General features: G+C 39.4%; 1 protein-coding gene across 1 annotated transcript; it reads right to left on the bottom strand.

The window, feature by feature from the left end:
* Window positions 1-1,514: 1,514 nt before the first annotated feature.
* On the bottom strand, window positions 1,515-17,449 carry erich3 (glutamate-rich 3). Its single transcript, XM_042483700.1, has 16 exons — window positions 17,345-17,449; window positions 15,208-15,301; window positions 13,835-13,960; window positions 13,651-13,722; window positions 13,365-13,493; window positions 10,324-10,482; window positions 9,771-9,980; window positions 8,900-9,080; window positions 8,430-8,616; window positions 7,989-8,230; window positions 7,718-7,864; window positions 7,219-7,391; window positions 6,894-7,098; window positions 5,573-5,707; window positions 2,795-5,486; window positions 1,515-2,515 (listed from the first exon to the last, which is right to left on the bottom strand). The coding sequence occupies exons 1-16, from the start codon at window positions 17,362-17,364 to the stop codon at window positions 1,726-1,728; spliced, it is 5,562 nt and encodes a 1,853-aa protein (XP_042339634.1). The 5' UTR covers window positions 17,365-17,449; the 3' UTR covers window positions 1,515-1,725.
* Between the last annotated feature and the right edge of the window lie 790 nt (window positions 17,450-18,239).

Below are 18,239 nucleotides of genomic sequence, written 5' to 3'. Positions count from 1 at the left end.
GCTAGATCACACAAGCGTTCAGTCACTGACAGATTTCAAATGAAAAGATGAAGCCTAACAAACCCACACTAGCCATTAAAAATTAATTGAAAAAGCAATATATATAAATATTACGTATCTTTTTTAAATAAGAGGTAGTGTTAGCAGCAATAATGACACAGGTGCCTAGATTTTACATTTCACAATGTCACCACTGTTTTATTTGACTAAGTAGCAGCCTAATGGTGAAAAAGTTATCACAGTTAGCTTAGGTTAACATTTCTGTTGTTCAGTGCGTTTTTTTGTCTGGATGTCACTTAAACAAATAATTATGTTAAAGGGTAAGTTTGGTATTTTACAACCTGAACCTTATTATTTTCCCAAGTTTGTGTGCCTAAGTGACAAATGGGAGCAACAATATTAAAAATTGAACGTAAATGGAGTGTAGCTGCAAAACAGCCTGCAATGTAATCACTTGGGGCAATATGCACCCTCAACTCATGTCCACCAAAAGTGCTTGTTTTTGCAATTAACAGGCTGAAATTGTTATCCGAAGTGTCTGACAACATTATGAGAAGGTTCCCTACAGAGATAGACCTTTTTGTAAAACAGAAAGATTGTTTTTTTTTAAATAAACAATAATTTAGTCCCCATAAAATGCACTTTATTTAGAGTTGATAGAACTCTAAATAAGCAATCATCAGTTTTGGTTTGGTTGAAATAAACATTTAATTCTCCCAGTTATATGTGAAAATATGCTGGCTTTATAAAAAAGTTATAAAACTAAAAATTAGTTTTATAATAAAAAATTAGTTTTTATTTAAATGGAGTCTGGTGGGTTTAGCAAGAGTGATTTGGGGGCCGTTTGTGGTTAAACAAAAAGGACCTTACTTTTTAACAAGAAGGTCTGTCTCTGTAGGGATTGTTTCTTTCTTGATGTCAGACACTAATACTAACAATCTGAGCCTGTTAGTGACAAAAAAAGTAATTAAGTGGACCTAATAAATTGAGGGTTCAAATACGCCCCGACTTGTTACATTGCAGCCTGTTTAGCTGGACGAAACCAATTTCAAAAAGTGCTGTTTCCATTAGTCACATGGACACAAAAACATGGGAAATGGTATTGAAGAATACTGAAGTTACCCTTTAAAGCTAAAGAAACTAACATTAACACAGCTGAAGTGCAATTACAGTTCTCTGATCACTGCTGCAGGAGTGTAACATCAGTGGAAATGCAAAGTGTACTTGGGACAAACTAAGCTGCGGGAGTCCAACAACTATGAATTATTTAATCATTTGTGAGTGTGAGTGGTGGAGTATCTTTTTACAGGTAATGGGTGATAGCAGCTGCACTTGATACCTGACACAAACTACGCCTCTTTGTTACCAACAATAGGAAGAGATGGTCTATTGTAAACATTTTATGCAGCAGTCAAAACTCATCATGCAGCTTCTTCTTTTTGGTACATGAGGGATGAAGACTATCAAAGAAGCCATTGTGATGTAAATATAGAAACCACAAGACACTTCAGGGCCTTTGTCAAAACTTAAATCATCTTGTATTCATGTTTTGGAAATTGGCCAATAAACATAATAATATTTCTTAATCACTACAGATATTTCTACTTCTTAATGGTCGTTTTATTGCAGGGTTTTTTTTTAAATATCCATTTGCTTTTATATGTTTTCTTGTAAACTACAAAAGCAAGTAAAGCATGACTGTACCTTAGTGCCACTCGGAAGTTTCTAATGTCCACTCTCTGTCCTCGCAGCAGTCAGCAAAGGATATGAACTTCGACCAAACAGTGTTTCATCCACTGAGAAAGTGCTCAGGCGGTCCTTACTGAGAGTGTCTTTGATGTCTTGGATCAGCTGTACGTCTCCTCTGTCTCTGTTGATGCTCCCGTCTGATGGTTTGGGCTGGCTGTCCTTATCGTGGTGCTCCTCCTGGCTTCCATCGTCTGACCTAGATGTCGTAAAATCAGTTACATCTGTAACTTCTCGACTCTGTTCATCATTTTTTTCGTGTGTTTCGTCCATATCTTTCTGTTTGTTCGCTATCAGTTTGGGGAGCCCTTCTGGACTAGCTGGATGCTTGTGTTGTTCTTCTGTTTTGGATGAAGGTAGATCCTTAATCTCCTCGATTTCTGTTTGTTTTTCATCCAAATCTGCATCCTTATCAGTTGTTTTGTCTTCAGTTTGGTTTTCTTTGACACTCTCAGGTCTGCTGCTGGTTACAGAATGATGACTACCTGCAATGCTTTCCACTTCAGTCGTGGTAACGTCAGTTTGCTCAGTGTCTTGGACCTTGTCTCCTTCCAGAGATCCCGTGGTTCCTTTGTGCTCCTCTGATTTCACAGACTCTTTTTCATTCTGTTCACTCTCTGTTTGTAGTATCAAGTCTTTCACCTCCGTCTCCTCCACCTGCATTGTTTCTTTCTCACACGGTTTACCATCTTCTGAGTGATTGCTCTCGAGGTTTGTCTCTACAACTTCCTCTTTGCTTTTATCCCTTAACTCATTTACATCTTTTTCTTTGAGCGCTTGTTCCGCATCTTCAGACACCTTTGTCATCTTGAGTAGACTCGCAGATCTCGGCAGCTCTGCAGACTGCGTCGCCTCTTGATTAGAGTTGCATACTTGAGCGTCTGAAGCCGATTCCTTCGCAGTGCACTCCTGCTCTGCATTTTCCGACACCTTCGCCATCTTCAGTGGACTCGCTGATCTCGTCAGCTCTGTAGATTGTGTCGCTTCCTCATCAGAGTTGGACGTGTTAGCTACTGGAGTCGATTCCTTCGCTGTGTGCTCTTGGTCTGCATTTTCAGACGTCTTTGCCATCTTGAGTGGACTCGCTGATCTCGGCAGCTCTGCAGATTGTGTCACTTCTTCATTAGAGTTTACTTGAGCGTCTGAAGTTGACTCTTTCAAGTCTTCTAAAGGTTCCACAAACGTCTCAAAATACTTTGACGTTTGATGCACGGTCACCCAGTTTGTAACCAGATCTCTGCTGTCTTCTAAGACTAAGGCCTCTGGAGTTTCTTTACTTACTGCGTCGCTCTCTTCTGCGCTATCATTTTTTCGTGTGAGCTGGGATGACTGTGCTTGAGGTTTGAGCAGCACACTCGCTCCTTCTTCTGAGACCTTGCTTGCTTCCTCCGTATCTGCCCCGTTTTCTCCATCGGCAGCAGAAGGGTCAACTGTAGCAGCATTTTCATCAGCAAGTGGATGTTTGTCAGTCTTGGAGTCAGACGGTGCGATGGACTCGTCTAAATTGTGAGCTGTATCGTCCAAATTCACAGCTGTGGGGGTTGAAGATTGTGCCTGATGACATGAAGAGGTAGTCATGACCTTGTTGACATTACTCTGGACATTATCGCTCTCTTTCATCAAATCTGAATCACTGTGTTCTTTATCAAGGTCAGATATGTTTCCATTTTCATCTTGTTCTGTTTCATCACTGTCCTTTTTGTCTTCTGATTTAGATTCCGCTTTTATTTCAATGCCAGATGTCTCCGGCTCCGAGTTGTTTTTTGCATTTTCATCTTGGTTTTTCACATTGTCTTCCCCGTGCTTAGCCTCATGTTGTACGACATCAGTGTCAGGGGCCTCATTGACCTCGTCGTCCTCGTGTTTTTCAACACCATCTCCAGATTCAACAGTTTCTTCTTTTACCCCTGTGCTCTCACTCTCAGGAGGTTCCTTTGTTTTTATCTCGTTTTCGACCTTCTCTGCTGTTTTTGCGTCATCTTTGCCCTCACTTTGAGCCTCTCCTTCATCTTCAAGAGTTTTGTTCTCTGCTCCGGCTGAAATCTCTCCATTTTCAGCGTCAACTTCTCCCTTAACACTTTCATCACTTCCTCCTTCAGTCTCTTTCTTAACATCTTCAGCTTCTGTCATGTTGTTTGGTTTCTCTTCAGTTGTTTCGGTTCCATGTGACTCATTTGCTGCTTCACTTTCAGCGACATTGTCTGACTCAACAGTATTTTTATCAGATATTTTCACATTGTCTTTAGTCAAGTCTGCATCTGCACTTTCCTCAGGTTCCTCTGTTATCTCAGATATTTCTGCTTCCTCTGCAATTTTATCCGTTACAACTTGTGATTTTCCATCTTTTTTATACGTTGCAACTTGCTCGTCTTTGTCCTCATTTTGATATTTCTCTTCCTTTTCCATTTCATCATACTTTTCCTCATCAGTATCTGTGTTCGTCTTTTCACCCTCATTCGTTTTATCAGCTCCCTTTTCTTCAGACTCTTCTTCGTCATTTTTATCCTTGAAACATTCGCTGTCTTCGCCTCTCTCTGCCTTTTCTGATTCATCTGCCTTCTCTTCATTCGCAACTTTTTCTTCCTCGCTGTGGGTTTTCTCAGCTTGTTCTTCATTCGCCTTTCCTTCAGTGTTTGAGTCAATTCTAGTCCCTTCTGAAATCTTTTCCTCGTTTTCTATCGCTTTTTTTGTTTCACCCTCATTATTCTCTTCTTCTGTCTTATCTTTATCATCCTTTTCACTTTCGTCTCTATTTCCACCTTCTGTAATCTCATCGGGATTTGTTTGCTTTTCTTCCTCCTTATTTTCTTCTTCACATTTCTCCTCTACTTTATTATCTATTTCCACAGATGATTTTTCTGTCTGCTCCTCTCCCAGATCACTCCTCTCTTGTTGATTATCATCCTTACTTGACTCCTTCCCTGCTTCCTCTTCTTTAATATCATCTTTACCACTCTCATCTTTTGTATTGTCCTCACTTATTTCTGCTGTTTTTTCAACAGCGGTGTCTCGACTCCCCTCCAACGAGCTGCTTGAATTCTCTGCTGTGACTCCTGTTTCTGATGCTGCGTCTCGGTCCCCGCTGTCTCCCTGCTGCCTCTTCTCTGTGTCGCTTACAGGTGCCTCTTCACAGTTGAGGGCCTCTCGCTCCTCTGAGGGCTCTGCTTTCATCTCCATTGTCTCGCTCGCTGTCGTCGCCTCCGCCTCTGCATTATCTGGCGCTGCTGTATCATCAGTCTTTTTATTCAGTTCTGATACTGATGACTCATCCTCCTCGCTGCTTTTTGCCACTTGCCCCATCTCATTGGGCTGTGTGTCAGCCTCTGCTGCAGTTCTCTCCTCGTTTTCTTCACCTTTCTCCGTAACCTCACCTTCAGCAGATTTGGCAGCTGCGTCATCTTGAGGTTCTGATGTCTTGTCATCCTCAGCCACTCCCTTTTCAGGCACAGGAGTTGCACCTGTATCTTCTGTGACCTCTGATTTATCATTCTCTGCTGTGTTTTTGTCTTCGTCTGATGCAGCCTTTTCATCTTCCTCTTCTACTTTGACCTTATCATCAGTGCTATCATTGTTCTGGTGGGACTCTTGCTCAGTTTTTTCCTCCTGTTCTTTTGGTTCAGGCATCTCGTTATAATCCTGAACGATTTGAGCTTCACCAGCAACACCTTTCTGACATTTTGTGTCCTCGACGAGGGTTTGTTGCTCTTCTGTAAATGTCACAGATTTCACTGCAACTGCAGCTGCAAATACAATGGAGAGATTGTTCAGGAATGCTTTTCTTTTATTACTTTGCTGATTCATTTGAATAAATCTGAAAATCTGGTACCCTTGCTCTCCTCCTCAAGGCCTTTTACTGTAGACTCCTCCTCCTCCTCAGTGCTGGTGTCGCTCAGTTCGGGCTCAGAGCTGCAGTGGGACTCCTTCAGTATGGCCTCCGCCAGCTTCTCCTGCACAGATTTGGCTTGGGAGGGAAAAAGAGACATGACACATGCAATGATATAAGTTTATGCTAAACAAGCTCACGATAAACTTTTGTGAGCCACTTATTATGACGGAAGATGTCTGACATGTTATAAGGAAATGAATAAGGCACTATTTAAACAATGAAAACGCAATGAAAGAACTGAGGAAATGAAGAAACAAACAACTGCAAACAAAAGGATGTCTTTAATCTGTCAAGATGCAAACATAACATGCAAAATGATAAAAAAACATGCAAAGACAAAATAATAATAATAATAAAAACACAAACACAAGCATGATTCAGTACACAACCAAAATGGAAACACAATGCACAATGTCTTAAAAGACCCATAATAAGCCTATTTTATGTATTTTAGGGAGATGAAAAAAGATTAAAAGAAATAACTTTGGCACTAAAGGGTTTTGTGCAAACAAACCCCTGGAGGAGAGTTTGGTTGAGGAAATAATACACCTGCAATTCTAGTTTCTTTAATGATACATTTTCCGGAGTAAGTGAGCTGAATATTTACAAGCATTTAAAAAAAAGAATAATGCTGCTGGTAATGCAAAAGTAGAATTGTTTGGATACGTTCTATACTTGCAGTACACAGCCACATATTTTGTGCTTTTTGAAAGTGTGTACAGTATGGAAATATTTCTATTTTTACAAAAATATAAAATATTTTTTTTCTATTTTAGCAGCATCCTCCTCCTTTTCTGTGTGCACCCCCAAGGGCTTTCTTCCTATTTTCCAATCTATTTTTTTAAAATTGCTTACTTAAACCAGAACTACATAAGAAAAAGCAAATATGAGTTAGACAAAGTGCTCTTTCAGCCTTAAAACATTGTCAGGGGTGATAAACATACAATCAAAATATTGGTATAGGTGAAAATATGATCTTCAGAAAGAAAATTAAAAAATGAACACACAAGTTATTTTTCCACTACAACATTTTACAACAATGTCATAATGTGCCCTTAAATATCACAAAGTGACAGTAAAGCACTTAGATATTTATTTAGTTGTTGTCAGGACTGTATTACTGAATTTACCTTACATGCCACATAAAGTGGACTACAGCCCTCAGAGTGATAATAGTGGAAAAACCTCCATACATGATGGACTGATCCATTTTCTCACTCAGGTGAAAGCTCCACGGTTTTATCTGCTGGTTCATACTCACCCCTCTCCGGTTCCTCCTCCTGCTTGCTCCCATCTACCTTTTCCTCCACCTCCTTTTCTCCTGAGGTGACATCACTCTGTTTATTGTCGTTCCCCGAGGGAACGCTGGTGTCAGAGATGTCTATCTCTGTGCTGTCCCCCGCACTGTCCTGCAGGTCTGAGTCTTTAGCCACAGCAGGCTCGGCCTCGGTGTCAGCAGGTTCAGCCTTTGTGTCAGCGGGCTCGGCCTCGGTGTCAGCGGGCTCGGCCTCGGTGTCAGCGGGCTCGGCCTCGGTGTCAGTGGGCTCGGCCTCGGTGTCAGCAGGTTCAGCCTTTGTGTCAGCAGCCTCTGGTTTTGGTTCATCTTTGTTTTCCTCTGGTGGAACAGCAGTTTCATCTTGATCGACCTCTTTCGGTTGCTCTGCTTTGTCGTCCTCTTTGGAGTCTTTGGTGGCCTCAGCATCGCTCTCCTCCTGGTCGCTGCCTGAAGAACTAGTGCCTGAACGAGACTTTATGTCGTCTGTGCGAGAAAGATAGATCATTATTGAACAGAAACAAATCACTCTCCGCACTTTTTATACTGTAAATAAACAGAAGTAGCAGTTCCTCTCAAAGCACGGACACACATCATTAAACCTTTGAAAAGATGGCTTGCTGGTTTATAGATGACACTGTAATGAATGTATACAAGGCTGCAGAAATGAGTGTTTGAATGCCCTCAAAAAGATAGTGTCATTCTGTTTTGCTGTATTAAAGGCAGTTGTCAAATGAATAAATTACATGCAATGAAATGCCACTTAACTCTCACTTATCCTCTCAAGTGTTCAAACAAGAGATTTCACCCACCGTCCTTCTCGTCATCCTCAGTCTCAGAGGCGTCTCTCTCTTTCTCCTGCCTTTCAGTTTCACTGGATGGAGATGAAGATTTCTTTTCTTTTTCTGCGGCATCCTCTGCAGGGCCCTCATCGTCTGCTTCAAAGTCTTCTTCATAATCTGAGGAGGAAGACATTCAGAAAATAAATCGAGATACTCTGTATGGAAAATATCTGAGAAGTCTGTACATATTTCTTATGAGTGCGGTCGTGTTATTTTGTTCTCAGAGGTTCGGCCCTTATACCATCTTTGACTCTGTCCTCCTCAGCTGCTGTTTCTTCTTTGACTTGAGTCTCTATGTCCTGTGGTTGGCTGGTTTCACACTCTGAGCGGGATACAGCGTCCTCTCCTGTCCTTTCTGTCCTCTCTGTCTCCATCTCAGGAGCATCCTTTAGGCTGGTGGCTGACTCTTCTCTTACTCCATCCTCTTTGACCCTCTTTGGTGGAGGAGTGGGCTTTTTGTCCAGTCCCATTGCTATAATGCACCTGAAAAAATGAGCATAACATACTACTATACTCAAGTGATATCAGTTTATTAATGCTGCACAGTTTCCTCTGGAGCCACAAAAGTCTTCATAAATCTTTTTTCACATGTTCAGTAGCACTCCTCAAATAGACTTTGAAGAGTAAAGTCAGTGGAGTTCCTCTTTTAAGACACAGTATGCCTTGAAAAAAGAGGCCTTACTTGTAGCAGGGAGAGGCTCCCTCTACTCTGCAGAAGCCAAAGTGTCCGTGCCTGCCGCCAAGTCTGGAGCCCTTCCTGTGTTTGAACTCGCAGCAGGAGCTCAGCCGCTCCACCTGCAGCCCGTTCAGGAAGAAGGTCAAGCTAAAGGGAAAACCTCTGTGCCGTCTTGAAATGAACTGGAAAGTCTCTGAAGGAAAGATCGAGGATATGGATGAGAGGCAGGAACATTTTCAAGATCAAGATCATCAAGTGACCTTAGTGCTGCAGAAAAACTCTGACCCATCTTAAACCCTGTGAGACAGCTTTACATGAACCCAAGTATGGGTCATTTTAACAATAATGACTTAGTGTGTGTGCTCAAAGGCTGTTGTGCAGTTATCGTAACAGTCTCCCTCCAGAGATTTGCTTTTACTTGTGTACACAGACACGTATAAGATCTAAAAAACACTATCAGGGATCCTCTCACTGACCTCCCTCGCGGAGCTTGCCCTTGTAAACACAGAGGTTCTCTCCTCCACAGTGCTGCTGAAACACTTTGACCTCGTCCCTCATGTCCGTCAGGTCATGGGAGAGATGCACCGTTTTGCCAAAGTACATCATGTTCACACACACTTTGCTCTGGTGCACAGAGCTCCTCAGCATCGGGGGGTCCTGAGTGGAAAACAAAAGGAAGGGCGGGGTCAATTTGATATCATTTTACATATTACAGATTAAGACATCATTTTAACTTCCTAATTCCCAAATTTGTAACTGATCTACATAGGTGGGTGTTATCTGGGTCTGGATTACATTTACTCCATCTCTATAATGATAAATATAATGCAAATGATTCATGTTAAATACCACTGAATTATATTATCTTTTTCATGTTGTCTCACCTCTAATAGTTTGTCCTGATTAATTACAGTATGACCATTTAAAATGGACTCAGTTGACAAATGTGTAAATAAAACTGAGGTCAGTAAGGTATTCATAATGTTCTTAAAATGATACTTTATTTGATTTTAGTTTATTTGGTTGTTTTTATTGTCCAGCACTAGTGTTACGTCTGGGTTTTATATATATATTTATATAACATATACTGCATAATCTGTGAATGAATAGAATAGAAAATGCTTGGGATTTCTACATGCTGTTATGTATTTGCATATTGGCAATGTTAGGACAAACAAACTTATGAAACACACACAGACATATAACTCCTCCTGCCAAGTACTGCAAAAATCAATGCATCTGCTGGAAACTGTAATTGTTGTTCCTAATGAATCCAAATGGGCTACAGCTTTTAAGTCTGTTGTGGAAAGTTTTGTTGCCAGGGAGAAAATAAAGAGAGATTAAGACCTCATTGACGTCAGCTCCGCTGGAGGCGGTAGTAGGACGCAGTCTGCGGCCTCTGAGCGTGCCGCTGGGAGTGACCTTTACCCCCCTCTCTTTCCTCTTTGTGGCGGGAGGCACAGGGGTGACAAAGTTGTTGATGACTGGGAGGCAGTACGGTGAGATGCCATGGGAGGCTTCTGTTGTAGTCAAACGTCTCCGGGACTCCTTGTCCATCTGGGAGAGAAAAATAACAGTGACACTGCAGTGCTGTGAAACTGACCGACTGTAATTTTAATTTCTATGCTTTTAGTACTAACAATAGGATTCAATACAGTTCAGTTTTACATTTACTGTACCACAGCAAACAGCGGACATCTGTGCATCTCTAAAAAGTAGTTTCCAAATATGATATAATATATAATATGACCGAAGGTAGATGACACTGATATCATTTTAGAACTGAACCAAACATGAATATGATTTTTTCTGTATAGAAAAACTGTCCTGCACACTCTCTTTGCAGAAAGGGAGATCAATAAGTGAATGAATGAATGAGTCTCATGTGTCACGGTCTCACGGTGCAGTTGAACAGCTGATCGTTCTCATTGGAGGACTCGAGGAGTCTGTAAGGGGAGCTGCGTCTGAGTGAAGCTGTGGTGCTGTTACTGTGGATCGGCTTCAGACGCACCGGCCTCTGCATCTTCCCCGGAGCTGTGTTGGGCCGAGACGAGCCCGGCTGCAGCAACAAAAACACACAAACAGAGAATAACCTGTTTATAAGGCTTATCCTGACAAATTTCGGAGAGAAATCAGGTTATTCACATTAAGTGTATTAATTAAGAGATTCTTTCAGAGAACTCCAGCTAGCAAATTCAGGCTCCACATAAACTGTTAATGTATGCTAATGAAACAGATAAAGTATGGTGCAAAATTAGTTTAATACAGTAAACGCAAGGCCGTGAATTTAATATGTTCCTCAGAGTAATAAATGTTTTTGTGGCTTAATACAAACAAACTTTACACTAACTTTATAAACTAAACAGAATCTTAGCATGAATTTAAGCATATAGTGATGTTTTTTAATTTTAGGTTGTGTTCTGTTAAATGCAGCTTGAATGCTCAATCCTAATGTATTTTTTTATTTGCTTTGTTTCATAAATCTTTGCTGCAGTGAATGTCAAATACAATACATGTTGTACATAACTGCAGAACAAGGCATTTCATTATTCTACATTTTGATATTTCTCACTGTTTATATTCATATTTTTGCATAATTCTACATTGTGTGTTTGTATACAACTGCACGCCATCTTAGCATCAGTATAATGTTACAGGCAATATGTTGTGGTGATTTAACTAATGTAATCTACTGTACTTTATATCATGCATATATGTATCTATATCATTATACAGAGTCTTTCTCCCTGTCTTTTATAAAACGTAAACAGAAATGAAACAGTAGATATTTACAAGTGTCTCGACATTTGCCCAAAACATCAGTGTTGTTGTATTTCAAACAAGCCTCTACCTGCTGCAGTGAGAGATGTTTGCAGACTTCAGATGAGAAGAGATTTCAGAGGGTAAACACAGAGATCAAGGCCAGGATTTTCAGCTCTATTGACTGTGGCATCAAGGTCTGTGACTTTTTACATTTTTAAAGATAACACACTTCAGATCCCACGACTTTACAAAAAACACAGCAAACAGCAGCTGAGACGGCTCCTCAAGTCTAAGTGTCAGTGTAAACATTGGATCAGATTTTTGTTTTGATTTAATTTTACTTCATTATCAAAACATTTCTCCGAAATGTGTTTTGCGTCTCAGGAGGTACGCTGCTTGACATAAATGCAAAGATACAAAACACAACAACAAAACCATATCACAGACGCTGCGTGTCACATCAGACAATTGAAAGAGTTGATGCAGTGCAAACAGCTTAGTCGCTCCCTTTCACATTTAGTGTTCAACATTTGTACACTGAAGTTACTTAAAAGCCAAACTCTGATTTAGCTGTTTGACAGACTGAGGAACAAAAGAGTTCTGTAACTTGTTTAGTTTTGCCTGTGGGACTCCAAATCTACATGAGATGGCAAAAACTGATATTCTTCAAATGACATGCCAACTATCAGCATACACAGACAATGATATTCATTACAGAGCGATATTCTTCACCTGAAAGCACGTCTTGGATTCAACTGAGCCTGAGTTTGACTGATTGAAGCAGATCTGAATATCTTTTGTTTATTGAAGTGAAGCAGTGGCTTTTTGGCTGCAGGGATGATGCATTATTACATGAAGAATCTATACTGACTGGCGAAACGTAGGTGCTGCAACAGGAGTTACTCAATATTGCTCAGGTAACAAGACAAATACATGCTGTTTAGTAGATGAATCTGGATCTGGAGCAGGGGAATGTCTGTAGACTTCTTTCAGTCTGAAAGCAGAGAAATGTGAAATCAGCAGACATGTTTTTTTTGCGTTGTCATTTTCAGCTGTATCTGTAATGTTTAAAGATGTATGGTTAAATGCAGTGGTCAAAACAATCTGATGTTTCTACCGTGCTTATTTTAAGCAGTGTGTTGATTTGCTATGGTCTTTGAGAAAAACATAATCTACCACCAACAGCAACATCTCACTGCCGCTAACATTAACTGCTAGTTTTGAGTAAACTCAAGTTGTCTGGGTTTTTTTCAGTCTGTGGCCCAATGCATAAATTAGGCTGCAACCTAAATAAGTGTTTTTACTGATGACATATGAAATCATCAAACGTGCATTTTAGATGAATGAGGTCTAAAAAAAATGTGAAAAAAAGAAAACATTCAACATGTTGCGGTCACATGTTGAGTCCAGAGCTGTCTTTGAGCATGATGGTCTTTGCAGATGGAAATCTGAAAAGCCCTAATAACTTTTCCACTTTTTATTGTTATCCAGCACCCCTGTGCACAACAAGACCTAACTATTTTTCTCTTGATATCTCAGCTGTTCCTCGCCCCCGTTTGCTCAGTGCCGTTAAATTGTATGTTTTCTACATGTAAGTTATTATAAACACACATTGTGATAACATCTACAGTCTGGTGCATTAGCCCCTTTTAAAAAAAAGTCATCTTTAGAGTTCCTGTTTTGTTCACATTTAAGTGACAAGATAAAACATGTTAAAGTTATTTAGAGCTGGAAGGCTGATTTTGTGACAGAACTGGGCTAGCTGTCCATTTTTAACCAAAACTGGAGGGATGATGCATTTTCTGTATTTTTAAGGCAATAAAAAAAAAATCTTACTAACGAGGACCCTCATATTTGTATCTTATAAAACACAGGTCTGATTGACCTCACCGTCTTAAACTGATTGGCCCAATAAAGGTCTTTAACTAAAGGTCAAGGTTTTAAACTCAGACATAATATCTCGGAAACCATGTTGTGGCATTTAAAAACCTTCTTTGCATGATGAAGATGCTTTAATTAAAGGTCAAATTTCAAATGAACTTGATTAAGAACTTGGATCAGTGGTTTATCTTGCTCCTGATTGGCCAGTGAGGCTGCCTGCATCATTCACAGGTGACAACATATTACAGCAATATCCACTCAATCTGCTGGTGCATCACGGCAGATGTTTTGACTCACAGACTCTGAGGATTCAGTGTTCTCCCCTTCTGGCCCAGAGTGCTGTTTTCGGATGGTCCTGGCACCCGTGGGTGGGCGTGGAGACAGGATGCGGATGATGTCCTCTTCATATCTTTTAGAGCGCTCCACCTTCCACACAGCACCATTCATTTATATTGTTACCATTTTTCAGCACACAATAGTTTGGAGGCTGATGTCATGAATTGTCTTTTGTTTTATATGATTCAAGAGGTCATTAGTTTACAAAATGGGGCAGCAGCACAGTGTTTACATGTAAATGATGTACCTTGATCTTATGCACTCTTTCCCTCCTCGCAAACTCCTCCAGTTTCCTTTTGATCTCTATTTGATGGACACGCTGTATGGGAGGAGCACAAGGCAAATTAGCATAATTTATTATTCACGGAGAAGCACAGATTAGCTGACAGTGTTTTGACTGTTTTGTCTGTGGTACAGTTTGTTCCTCCCACCTCCATCTCCAGCACCTTGTGGAAAATGGCCTGGGCCAGGCATTCTCGGACGTGTCTCTGGTGCGCTCTCTGGATCAGCTTGTGTCTGTACTCCTTGTCTGGAACGATGCGCCCACTCCTAGTGATCTGAGAACAACAAGGATATTAACAATATTTGTGTAGAAATACAAAGGCCTTGAAAAGGTACTTTCTCCATCAGCTTGTTACTACGATTAATGAGGTCCAGCACCAAAGCAACTTTCCTGCAAAGAACATTTTCTCTTAATTTTACATGAGAGATTTCTGTTTTGGTGCTTTTTTTTCTTACTGGTTTAAAGTGTGTGGGACTTGGCTGGAGAAAAAAAAAACATGTCATACCATGTAGTGCATCGATCAGGATTTAGCATTTGATCAGAAAAAGATGACAGTAGTGGGTTGTTTGGTTTAAATCTGACCGATTCGGCACATTTTCTTGCACCTTTCACTTCTACACAAAGTTTTATGCAGCTGTGCAGAAGGAGCTTTCATGCTTGTGGTGGTAACTACCTAATTTTTGATAAAAGTTGTAACAAAACTGCAATATCAGAGACTGCACAACATTTTCCTGACTGTGAGTGATTAAAGGCCGTAAAAGGAGGGATACTGTTGGTGATGATATAGACATTATATTATAAGAATAATGTGTAGGATTTAGGGGCAGAAACGGCATAATATTCATAATTCTGTTTTCATTAGTTTATAAACACCTAAAATAAGAATTGCTGTGTGTTCATTTGCTTAGAATGAGCCGTTTATACCTACATACAAAGCGTTTCCTTTTACACAGAGTCCGCCATGTTAGTCTACAGAAACCCTGAACTGACAAACCAAATACTGACTCTAGATAGGGCTGTTTGCGTTTTCGCATCGACCCGTGTTGTCCTCCAACGTGGGTCGGCACACGGGAGAAGTTTCAGTTCTGCGACCTCACCTTTAGATGCCATTTAATCCTACAAATTAGGCTGTAGTTCTCAAAAGTGGGATAGAGCAGTTTTTTACTGTAACATCAACATTATTACCACCATCAGAGCCATCAGAGCCATGGCCAGGATTTTTGAAACATTATGATGTCATACATAAATATCCGCTACGCAGCAGCCATTTTTCCCATCCATTTAAGTATTCAGTTGTATCTCCTGTTTATTCACACTGCCAGGATGTAATTCTGATAGGAGACATACTAAATATTTACATATATTTTACTTTAATTCAATATTTTTTAATTTTCAACAATCCTATTTTTTAATGTCGTTAAAGTCCCAACAACAATTCTGAGGACATGACTTTGGTGCCATAAATGGTAGCTAATCATGATCAACATCATCATCATCATCACCATTAACCTACTGACGTACCAGTCCTGCTCTCTGCAGGTGTCTCCTGATCCGAGTGTTGCTGAAGTATCCAGCCAGATGTTTGTCTGTCAGGCTGTTGTACGCTGAAAGAAGTCTACAGAAACAAGACCAACAAAAACAAAAAAAAAGAGACACTCAATTAATTTCAGTCAAAGACACAAAAAAAAGAAAAGAAAAAAGGGCTTCACTTAATAAAGCACACCCACACTTTAAAATTTGTCCTCCCTGGAAAGTAATGAGAGAGTTTTTGATTACAGAAAACGAGAATCTCAATGAAATGTTTTAGTGGGGCACAACACCATGTTTGTTTTTTGTCCTCATTAATGAGGCATCAGATCGTCCGCAGGTCGGCCCGTCTGAAAGTGTTTTTCCGACACAGATTTGATTTCCTCCAGCATTTGTGTGTGAGACAAGAGGATCTTACAACTATAGGGTCTGTTACCGGTGTCTGATTACACACAGGAATTAGAGGGGATGACACACTTAACCCTGTCTGCCTCCTCTTTGTGCAGCCGGCCTGTTTGGCTCTGGTGCTCTTCAGCTTTGGTTCCAGATTTCCATTTAAGCCACAATATGGTGATAAACTATCACGTGTCATTTTATACATGACTTGCTATTTCAAATTAATAGGTTACAGAACAAAAAAATACATGGCACATCTATTTCAGGTGAGTTGTTTAGGAGGAGAGGGATGAGCAGAAAACAACTTACAGACAAAGTCCTGCACACTGTCTAACTTGAAAAAAATTTGATTTCATTGCAGCATTTTGGTACCTGAACCTTCATCAGGCACAAAAAACAAGAAAACATCATGACTACACAAAGAAAGCTGTTTTTTTCTTAAATGTAGTGCCCCCTTTACAGGTGCACTTTTTTTCTTCAGAATTGGTGGTATTGGTTGTATTCTAAAAGCATGGCTGACACTGACATCAAGATCAGTATCTTGAAGGAAAATGTGTTTAAAGCAGTTAAAAAGTGCTTCATAATGCAGTTTATTTTTTCAAAATCTTGGCTGGTTTTTTTTTGCAAATAGCTCAGCTGTTTGTCTGATGAAGGTGTATTTAATAAAACATCACGATAAAATCATTATTTTCTGTAAATCTGTAAATTATTAAGTTAGCTCGAGTATGAGCCAGAAAACATATAAGGCTTACAATTTTTTTAAAAAAAATGCATATGGTGGAAGAGAAATTCAAAATATTTAAGTTAAAGAGTTAAATACTTAAAAAACTAAACTAAACTAAACTAAACAAAGTATTACCAATAAAATGTACATATCAATAAAAGTAATCATTATGCAGCAGTATTACTCCTAAAAGTATTATATTACTGGATTGTTATTATTGATATATGCACTTTAATGTTGGAATAAATCATATACTGATTGACAACTAAATCCATAACAATGCATCATATTAAACTGCTTTAAATGCAATTTTTTAAACTGTAAAGTCATTACTGTCAAATAAATGTAGGAGTAAAAATTATAGTAATTCCCTCTGAATAGCAGTGAAAGTATGAAGAAGCATTTCATTGAAATACTAAAGAGTACCTAAAAGTACTTGTGTAACTTGTGTATACTTCTATTTTTTGTTTTTTTCTCTGGTCTTTTCAAGTTGTGTTCAATGCAGCTAAATTATTGTTCACAATAAAGCTCTTTGTTTAACAGATACATTGTTGAGTTGTTTTAATTACAACAAAAGCTAATAATTTATTATATTTTGTTGGACCATTTGTAGACTGCAGTATTTTTTTAAGTAGTGGTTAAAAAGTTTTTAAAAATATTTAAAAGTCGTTAATTATGCCTCAGTGGTCGACTTTGTACCCTCATACTGTTGTACAATTTAATGTCGTTTTGTGACGCACTTTATTCTCTAAAACTGCTGCATGTTAAGTTTCATTAGGTCTTAACTAGCTTAACAGCAGCATTAGCACAGTTTCGAGTCAATTAAAAGTTGTTAACCCTGCCTCAGTTGTGACATTACACTCCCATAACATATTCGTATAATTAGTTAATTTAGTTGTTTTCAAGAAATTGCACAAAAAAAGCCAAAATGACGTAAATCATACGTAAACGGTTATTCGTACTTAACGTTGCATCTCCACAGTTAAATTTAACACATTAAATTTCACCTACCCTGGGTTGAGGTGACTCATGGTTTTCAGCTCGCACTCTTTTAAAAAAAAAAAAACCTCAATATTTCAGGTGAGAAGGGCTGTGGTCTTCGCTCAAAGACGTCCGAGCCGCTGCGGAGTCAAATTAAACCGGCAGAGTTGTTATAAAGTGAGTCAGTGTGTTTTCAGCTGAGCCGGACTGAGGCTGCACTTTTCCCACAGCGGAACTGATGACACTCACCGGTTGCCATGGAGGTCACGTGACGATGCTGCCAATGAGGCTGGTTTCCACTTACAGAGAGTCCCACTAACATCTAAACCTGGATCTCACACACACACACACACACACACACACACACACACACACACACACACAAACACACACACAAGTTTTACATCAACTCATAAGTAGCCTAGTGGGTTGTCAACTTATTTTACTTCACTGGTGACTCATTAAAATGCTATAAAGCATTAATCAATTAAGGAGGAAGAACACTGATCCTTTGTAAGTAAAAGTAAGTAAAAGAAGGCTATCAGTACAGTGTGAAAACACAACATTACAAGTAAAACTCAAGCTCAAAATCCTACTCAAGTAATCGTATAGAAGCATTATCAGCAACATGTTCTCAAAATATCCAAGTAAAAGTACTTAAACTGCAGAAGATTGGCCCCTGTCAGTGATATATTATTACTGCATGGCCTATGACGTTATTGTGGTGGAATGTAACTCAATACATTTACTAAAATATTTTACACAAGTAACCTCCAATTTTATGGTAGGCTTCTTGTACTAAACTTTCCATTTTATGCTATTTGATAGCATGAGTTACTAGTTTCTTTACAGATTAAGATTATTGCTACCAATATAACTAACAAATAAATAATGGAGTACAAATATAAATTATATAAACTACCAA

Source organism: Plectropomus leopardus, chromosome 3 (genome assembly GCF_008729295.1).
Source record: "Plectropomus leopardus isolate mb chromosome 3, YSFRI_Pleo_2.0, whole genome shotgun sequence".
NCBI lineage: Eukaryota > Metazoa > Chordata > Actinopteri > Perciformes > Serranidae > Plectropomus > Plectropomus leopardus.
Note: the sequence above shows the minus strand (reverse complement) of the source record. Positions and strands in the feature narration are given on the sequence as shown.

Excerpts from the sequence above, each read along its gene's own strand:
- erich3 (XM_042483700.1), bottom strand. The coding sequence starts at position 17,364 with ATGAGTCACCTCAACCCAGG. Across the intron at positions 13,961-15,207 it reads ACCTGCAGAGAGCAGGACTG|ATCACTAGGAGTGGGCGCAT; the intron begins GTACGTCAGTAG and ends TGTTGTTCTCAG. Across the intron at positions 5,708-6,893 it reads GGAGGAGGAACCGGAGAGGG|CCAAATCTGTGCAGGAGAAG; the intron begins GTGAGTATGAAC and ends TTCCCTCCCAAG.